The 9971-nt window shown below is 37.1% G+C and overlaps 1 protein-coding gene across 1 annotated transcript; it reads left to right on the forward strand.

The window, feature by feature from the left end:
* Positions 1-302: 302 nt before the first annotated feature.
* On the forward strand, positions 303-9471 carry LOC132551384 (GTP-binding protein Rhes-like). The gene is made up of 2 exons (XM_060215526.1): positions 303-687; positions 8903-9471. Exons 1-2 carry the CDS (start codon positions 303-305, stop codon positions 9469-9471), a joined length of 954 nt encoding a protein of 317 aa, XP_060071509.1.
* The last annotated feature ends 500 nt before the right edge of the window (positions 9472-9971 follow it).

Raw genomic sequence — 9971 nt, forward strand, 5'->3', positions numbered from 1 at the left:
CAATTAGATATAAGCGTCGTTTAAAAAGGCAGCAGAGAGAACATGGGAATTATCAGTAAATTGCTTTACACGCGAAAATTAGAATGAAGTAAACAAGCCCACGAGTATGGAATCAAGTAATCATAGACAATTCTTGGGAGGAATATTTATTTCATCGTTTGTTGTTTAAAAATGCGGAAGTAGATTTGAAAGCGAAAAGCAATCGACCTTGACAACGATAGCGTTGAAAAGCCTTGTTAGTTTTGTTATGCTTCCATGATCAAGTTCCTCACAAAGAGTTTTCTAAACCCACTTAAGTGACAATGTCTCTGTCATTTTGTAGTCGCCCATGGAACCTCCATATCAGTGCCCAGGATTCGACTTCTGGTAACCCTGACAACTTCGAAGGAAATTGTTTGTGCTGGGCTCCTAACTTTACGACACCTAAAATGGCGTTGATTGAACAAGGTGATTCCGCTCCTCCTGAGAACTGTCAGCGACTTGTCGTTCTTGGATCTAGTAAAGTTGGTAAAACATCACTAGTCGCTAGATTCCTTTACAACAAGTTCGACGATAATTATACGCCAACAATCGAAGATTTCCACAGGAAAGTGTACCGGATAAAAGGCGAGGCATACCGCTTGGATTTATTGGACACTTCCGGTAACCATCCTTTTCCGGCAATGAGGAGACTTTCCATGATCACAGGTAAGGCTAATTACAATTTATAACAATATTCTAACCATGAAACCGATATTTCCTTGCTCAGATATTAATAAACTCTACTTACATATATTCTTTATACTGTGTTACTACAATAGTGTGTCAACAGAATTTAGTCTCAAAACAGAAAAAAATAACATTTGAATGTATTGTAACATATATAAGTAGCATAATCGTTTGCTCTCTCTCTATATATATATGCGTTTGTGTAGTACAATTTTATCCGAAAGAAACACTTTACAAGTTAACATTTTACCTATCAAGGCTGCAATACCGTAAATCGTGAGTCTAAGAAGATAACAAGTTTTTAGTTTTAAATGGAAACTGGTTACATGAATGCTGACAAAAATAGTTTTTCCCTGGCATGTATTGCATAAGCTAACATACCATGTACTTGACGTTTTTCTAAAATTATCAGATATATGAAATTTACGAAATTTTGAATTATGGGGCTAGTGCACCTGCCAATCTTGATCGTGGCCATTTATTTTGATCACTTTTGAATTTCCTCAGTCGCTTCCTAGATTTAAGATTTAGTCTCTTAACATCACTGTCGAGTCTTAGATGGACGAAACAGCTGTATGATGTAGGTGTACCGCATCTCATATAAATTTATAATAAAGGTGCTGTTCAATAATGTGTATATTGTACAATCTTAGGAATTCCTCGCCTGCTGTACACATCCCACAACCTAAGTTTGTTACCAACGGCTCACCACCGCTCCACGATAAGTTTGTTACTAATATTCCCTCACTTGCTTTACAAAATCCCGCAAAATTTCACCATTGTTTACTTACTAATACCTCTCTTGTTAAACACAAGTCACCTAACCTAGCTCAACCATATGCATGTTACTAATAGTTCCTACCTTGTTGCACGTCCCCACAGAGTTTGTGATCAATGTTTTCTCATAACTCCACCATAAACTTGTTACTAATAGTTCCCCTCTTGTTGCACGTCCCCACAGAGTTTGTGATCAATGGTTTCTCATAGCTCCACCATAAGTTTGTTACTAATATTCCCTCTCCTGATTTACACATTACCACAAAAATCGTTATCAATGGTTCAACATGGCTCTACCATGGTTTTGTTACTAATAGTCCTCTCTTGTTATACTCAAGTCGTCAAATATTTCCTCTCCTGTTACAAGTTCCTAGAGTTTGTGATAAACAGTTCGTCATATCTACATCGTTATTTTGTTATTGATAATCTGGTGCTTTACACACACCCTTATACACTAATGCTGATACTAGTTGTCAATCCTTAACCATTGTTGTCGTTATTCAATTAAAAATTCATCTGTTTTTCGATTATCAGGTTAGTGTAACTCTAAATTTGTCGTTGACTTTTTGTTTCGGTCGATCATTTTCTAGAGTGTCTTCTCTATTTTTATGGTTAAGATCACTGCTATCACTGACGAGACCTACAATGACAGAAAAATTATGTGTTAAAGTTTAGTATATCAACAGACAAATAATGTATGCATATAACAGTTACAGTATTACACTTTTTTATTCACTTTTTTGTTAGTCTGTTGTACAAATCCTCACTAACATTTACCCCCTACTAATGGTAACGTCGTATGATTTGCCTTTAAGTTGACTTTCCACCTAAAAAAGAAAATTCTGTGTTCTAAGTCTTGGTCGAGACAAACCGAAGTATAAAATTGGTAGTACAACTGATTTATTGTCATTTTTAAATTAATTGTCAGGTCTACTTAATGCCACCGCAGAAGCATTTCTGAGTTGCAATTTACTAGCTTCGCTGTCGCAGAACAGTAAAACAACAACCCCCCCCCCTCCCCTCCTAAAAAAAAACAAAAACAAAAACAAAAACAAAAAAAGGAAAAAAAAGAAAGGGAAAAAATGTGTGTTGGTGAGGGGGAAGGCCTCAGGTGGATTGTCAATCAACTTGAGATTTGTTTTATTCGTGTAGTCCATAAATTTGTCTGATTAAAAGCTATGATATGTGCATGGCTTGCTATTGAGAAAACACTGGGTCCATGTTGTCGGTAACATCTCCGGATGAGTCATAGAAGTTTGATACCAACCCTAATGCCTAGCATGTCACAAACAAATTACAGTGAAACACATTTTTATGGGACTGTGTTGACCTAGTGCCAACTCGAGACATTTATACAAGTCTTCGATCTCTTTCTAAAACGATAAATATCTGCTAATCCTGGTCTAATAACTGGTGGCAGACTGTTTCAGATGATATAACTACTCATTACCATTACTCTTTATAAGCTGTATATATGTAGATGTAGGAGTGGGGTTAGACTTCATTCCAGGAGTAATGGATTCTTCTTTTGTTACTTGGGTTTCCAATATTTTTCTTGATTTGATGGTGGATGATCTAATTTAATAACAATACCACCTGGATGTGACGAGGAAGTAAAACGAACCAAAACACTCCAGGAAATTTCCATTTTGCTTTTATCGAATGAGAAATAATGTCTTAGAATCGTTCACAAAGTTATGTTCAGTGCATTACAAGCTGAACGATGAACGATGACTCATTTCGTTACCAGCATTTCTTTATATGGAGGTAAAATACGGTACGAAAAAATTGGCGCCTATTCACATTCACACCAATTAGTTGGAAATCATTCCGTTGCCTGCTCTTTTTGACAGCTATTACACAACTGGACCTCCTGGAGTTCACAAAAAAAGGAAAAAATGAAAATACACAGATCTGAGTTTGTATTCACTAGTCATGGTATCTCTGATGTCAAATGATGACGTTAGTTATTAAGATGTTTGTAAAACGTCCCTGAGTGATGTCATTATCTGTTGACAGTTTTTTCATTATCAACGTTGTCGCGGTTGTTTTGTATATTGCTTTATGACCAATTAACATTTACGGTCTTGCCTTTGAGAGATAATTGTGTGCGTGCTATTCGGGAGGCTTCGCCATGTTCGTGTAAGCCTCCTATTGATAGTGTGGGCCTGATTTATAGTGCTATCACACAGAAATATGTTTCTGAACGTGCCCTGTAGGACGCTTCAATCGGTCACATTATACTGACATTGGAGAAACTAGTCGTTACCCGATCACAATGTTGGCGCCCAGTATTGAAATATTACTGATAATTTCAAAAGACTCTTGTGTGCCACAATATGTCAATACACACCGCTAAGGCCCCGTGGACACTGCTGCCTTGTGAAAGCAGCCGTTGTGAGACCGTAAAATCCAAACCAACATTTCTCAAAGCGATACAACTTGTACATCTGTGCAGTGTGCAACATAATTATTTGGATTTCCCCACTTTTTGAGGTGAGGATTGTTCGTCTTTACGGTACACAACACGGATGTATTTCTTGAGTACTTAAGCACTTGAATATTGGCCGGAAATCTTAAGGGAGAAGCTCAGGTCTCCAAATCTATGGATAAATCTACGCGGTGTATTACACTATTGACATAAACGCAAAAAACAGGGAAAAAACCAGGATTATGTAATAAATAGTTCTAAGATTGTACAAAAGACACACAATAGCACATTTAAATACATATTCAGAGTTATACACAGTACAGCCAAATTAGTAATTAAATGATAACTTTAAAGCCTTCAAATTGTTTTGATGGTAAACAAGGTGTAATGACTTTTCAAAAGCAAATAGGTGTTGATACAACGTTATAGTTTATAATATAAAAATCGATTTTCAAAAAACAAAAGCTTCTTTACAACTGATATGGTAATATGTTCTTAAAACAATTTCTATAACATTGTCATAAATCACAATTATATTGGCAATGTGGGAAAATCTGTACCGTTGGAATACCACAGTCTAAAAGACAGTAGTTACCACTCACTGCTTAACGCTCAGTATTGCGATAGTGTAGCATATGTTCCCATATCACGCGATCAACACATGTACTCGTTTGCATACATAGGGAGACCGACTTTAAACGACCATAGTGGTTGATAGGAGGTTAGTAACATAATACAATATCCAAAGAATGTATTCAAATGGTCTGCCTAAGATTTCACGTCCTTTCATCAGTACCAAATTGAATGTGGAATGCTATCATGGATGACGACACCACACACTGAAATGGCACATAATGTATACAATTTGCTGGTAACACGATGATGACAATAGCTTAAGGGTGTTTACAGTTTTTTTGACGGTTCCAATATCACAGATTCTGGTTTGTCTCAGTCATCCTGAATCCTCGTTTTTAATGTCAAAAGTGATGTTCAACCAATATATGCATTAAAGGGAAACTATTGTTTTTAATGAAGGAAAAAAGATACAAATATCAAAATTAATGGCAATGGATTCAACAGCAACATTTCTTACACTTCCTACAGGGCAGGTCTTAATAAAACATCGAGAATGTTGGAAAATACATCATACCAATTTAAAACATGACCACCATTCATTATAATAAACAATATACTCCTATTTTCATTCTTTTAAAAATCTAATCTCTTCCTCAAACTCCCTGGTGTGTATACATTGAACGATATCGATTGTTGTGCTAGTGGACCGTCTGCCTGTGACTAAGAATGCAGGTTAGTTTGCTTTCGCTCTATATGGAAATTGTCCGCCATGTAGCAAAATGCAAATGACGCACCGGCAACAACTTTAATCACGAACAGGTTGTAGCGTAAGACTTCCGGATTTGTAGTTAAACAAACTGCTTCGTTAGGTTAGTGTTCATTAAGGATGCATATTGGGATGCTGTTACATGCATTCCAAATCAAGACATCAATAAAATATTTTATGTGGCTAATGATATCTGGACTTGTCTCACGGGACATCTGAGAATCATAAATTGACCTGCCGTGCTCTTTTTAACGCTAATTTCTCATTTTTCTTCGAATCACCTTTTTATCGTATCACTCGCGATCTGCTTTTGAATACCTGTGGCAATAAACATTATGAGGGAAGCAATGATATAATACCAGATTGATTACATACATTTAATGCCAGCATTTATCTATTTCCAAGCGATAATTGTAATCATTCCTTGACTATGACACGAAACGTAATTTAGGAGAAGCTAGGCTAATAGGTTCATTGTTTACATGTATTTATCTTAGTGATCAGATGGTTACTTGCCATTCACTGAAGGCAAAAGGCGATGATGTCTAATAAATTAACATTTGAAGTCTTGTTTTTCTACAAAGCAGTCTTTACACCGTTATGCCTATCTATAAAATGTCAAAAGTAGGCAAACTATGAGCAAAAGGAAGATTTACACCGAGACTCCAAGAAAGAATAAGCAGAATAATGCCACGTGTTCCTGAAGAATAAGCGTTTTCTGCATCGTCGACGACACGATAAAAATCTTGGTCAATCCAAGTAAGTAATGCAAGCGTCTCGCATGAGAACAATGTTTACAACAACGGAACCAACAAACAAACGAGTATCAAACACGCCAAACTTCCCCATAATTTTCATAAACTTACAGCTTTTGAAACCCTATTTTATAAATTTATCCGTCAGTTGGTGAATTCTTGCACAAAATACGTATCAATTGGAACAACCCCTTGTTTATCCAATCAACTGCGATATGTAAACACCAGGTTTGGGATGCAGGGATGTTGCTAATGACCTACAAATAAAGGTACGAGCTCGTAACATTAGAGAACAAAGTTATCCTCTCAAACGATATATTACAACGTCGTTACGAACGTGCGGTCAGTGTTGAGCGTTATAGATGGTGTTTTTATCCTCTTATCGAGACTACGATAAGAGTACGACATTGTTACCGGCTGGTGTCTGCTTCAGGTTCAGTATTTAATATGTCAGCACAAACTTATTAACTGCCAGACCAGATGGGATTTTATATTACTTGGTCAACATTATGATATTAAACATTTTAAGAATGACAATATAGAAGATCTTATGAGTGGACCCATCAACCGTGATAACAGTATCCATTCGACCTTTGATGATTTTTAACCCCAAACATATCAACTCATAGACAGCAAATCAAATACAGCCATTTACAGAGGTTTTAGACAATGTTATGTTATTTTAAAGAAACGGCTTTAAAAACACAAAGTTGCCATATCACTTCTACTTCTACTGACGAAAATAAACCGAAGTCAAATGATTATTTGCTTCTCTAAGTTGTGTGCGAATCTCTTCTAATGAAAGGGCAGATTGTCTCGCAGTCGACCGTATGAACAGAAACTGGTAATTAACAAGTCCCTTTGTAGATTTTACTGATTTTAAATCATTAGTTTATGCATGACCTTTAGTGTCGAAGCGCTGTTAAATAAATCAATCGGAATGTTTTACAAGTATCTATGTTTTCGTTCGCACCGCCCTAAATGACAATTCCCTGGCATTAGTGTTAAACAGTTTCAAAAGCGAGAAATGTTTCCAATTTTGCCAACAAACCAAAGCTGTTCAAGTCGATGTTGGCTTCTCTCTAATCGACGTTTATATTTATGGTAGCAGGAAAAACAGAATAGCTTTGTGTTCGCTGAATGTAGATAGATCAGATCTCCACGTTATCGAGTTCCAAGTACTGTAGCACTATTAAATTGACCCCATTAATTATACTTTCTTCGTCCCCAAACATCATGAGTCAAAGGTGATTTACCTGTTGTAATTTGTCTGCGGATGTACACACTGTTGACAACTGTCATTGATGCAGTAGATGTTTGCCGAGTAGTAGTAGTGAAATCAAATCAACTGTTGAAACGAAATATAAGGTTGCACTTATCCTATCACCTTGGAAATCATTTTGGAAAATATGCGCAATGCCACCGCACCTGCCACCATACCTTCTACATCTTTTCGATCAGGTAAAGATGGCAGTTACTACGATCTGCGCAACACTCAGAACTGAGGTAGTGTTAAGCTCATGTATGTTTAACGTTAACGGGCGGGATATCCTGTTGGGTGCATTCAGCAACATAATTCGGTGTTGTAACACTATAATGTCGGATCATCTGCATTATCACAAGAGGCTGACAATATTACATCTTATACTTCTACAGACACAAGCACTGAACGCATGCACTCATCTTGCATACATTGGCAGGCTGACCTTAAAAGATCATAGATCTGGATAAGAGAAATGCTAGTTTAGCAGTTTCTAATACAAAAAACTTGATAATTCACTTTCTCTGTATAATGCAGATATTATCAAATATTTTAGACATGATAGCCGTAGAACCATATGTTGAAGTGGCACTTTGGTAACGAACTCGCTTTCCACCTTGGCGTCCGGTATCGATTCACGGAACGGACATGGGAGGCGTGATGACACCTGCCCGATCACGTGTGTTAACCCCGGGTACTCCGGTTTCCCCCCACAGTAAGACCCCTCGCCGCTTCTATCCGTGCCAAATTGAATGATTTATATCAGCAATTTTTTAAAAATGAATAGAGTGCGTTTAAGATTATGTGTTATCCGTTTTTGACCAGACAGTACGGAAGAATAATTTACTCAGCTCTACATCGATCGGTCTTAACTATGCCGTTACTGGAATAAGTAACAATAATATATTCTATGATTAGCAACCAAACGGCACTATGGACATTCGGGCTGCACCGGCCTGGTGACCGATAAGTGGTGAGATAGTAAGTAGCTTAGACCTGTAACGATAGCCTGGCTGCTAGGCTTCCAGTGGTGGTAATCTTGGAATCAATTACGTAATCAAATGTTGTGACACCCATTGCAGAAGCATACTTCACCCGTGCGTTGTTGGTAACAACCCGTCATCATTTGTGTGGTCGATCAGTGGGGATAGATAACTAAGTATTATGTTAGCCAGGAGAGGGACGAAGCGCAAGTAATTAGATTTAATTAAGTAACAATAGAGTGATTACACAAAAACTCGCTGATATCTTGATATCACTCTGAGGAATTGGAACATGAGCTCCATCAGCCAGCTGCAGTATCTAGCAATTTAGTTATGCATGTGTTTTGGAGTGCTGGAGTCGTGATTTACTGGTTTGTTTTCAGTTTGGAACTGCGTATTTAATGAAATAGATTGAACTAGGTAAACAATCATGGTGGTTGTTGTACATACTACAGGATTTGTAGCTTATTGCGAATCGATTATTCGATATTCGCAAAGATGAGCGTACTTTTGAGTTGTTTTATATCATACACTAACTAGGTTTTGCAATGGTTTAGTTTTTGCAAATATTGCTGAATTCCTGCTTTGTTGTTCAATTAATATAAACGTATTTATAAACTTATTGCCGTGCTTTTTATATTTCAGGTGATCTTTTTGTTCTAGTCTATAGTATCGACAACAGAGATTCCTTTGAGGAAGTGTCAAAGTTATGTAAACAGATCCAAGAATGCAAAAGTCAATGCCGGAAAGAAACGAAACGACTAGCTCACGTTCCGATGATGATTGTTGGAAATAAATGCGATAAAGACAAAAACAGAGTTATCGACCCTTCGGAACCAGAAATGCTTAGAGAGGCTTATCATCATTGTGGCTTTCTTGAAACATCCGCTAAAAAGAACATCAATGTTGAAGAATCATTCCAGACATTATTTGATCTCGCGAAGTTACCCGTTGAAATGAGTCCATCATTACATCGGCGTGTTCAACCGTCGTACATTGGCGGAAACAGCTCGCAATCGGGAAAGCGGGGGATGTCCATTAGACGCAAAATGTCAGACGCATGTGGCACCATTGCGCCAAACGTGCGCCGGCCCAGTATTCGTACGGACTTGTTGGTGGCACAAATGCGAACAAATGCTGGCGGTAGTGCCGCTAAAGTTCCATCAAATGCCAGTGACGGGCAAAGGACTGAGTTAAGATGTGTTATCCAGTGACGTAACTCTACAATCCAATCAAACAATCATAAAATTATATATTTTATATACATGTATCTGTTGGATGTTGGTGTCGGTTATTTAAAAATTGATGTCCAAAATTGTGAAATAAATCGTGCTATAAAACAATGCGACATCTTTGCCCTCATTCCCTTTCTGGTGGTTCTGACTGAATGCAAGCATGAACTTTCTACTGTCATTTCTTGGATCAATTCTGAAAAAGGTTAATATAATACCTATAAGATATAATATTAAATGATCATTAGACATTTTTAAACATTTTAATGAAAATATCTAATTATTATGTTTAACAACGTTTCTCTTGTATATATTTAACTGTAAATTGTTTCCGGGAATAACATTGCCCTCATCACTCTTGGCAATGATCTTAGCTGTTATGATGAAGTAAATAACCGACCAAAACAAGTTTGACATATTTTTACTTTAGGAATGGCTTACTGCACCGATTACAATCAAACTTTCTGATTATCTTATATCTA

The sequence above is a fragment of the Ylistrum balloti genome, unplaced genomic scaffold (genome assembly GCF_031769215.1).
Source record: "Ylistrum balloti isolate Yb309-2 unplaced genomic scaffold, AGI_CSIRO_Ybal_v1 Utg370196, whole genome shotgun sequence".
In the NCBI taxonomy this organism is placed as follows: domain Eukaryota; kingdom Metazoa; phylum Mollusca; class Bivalvia; order Pectinida; family Pectinidae; genus Ylistrum; species Ylistrum balloti.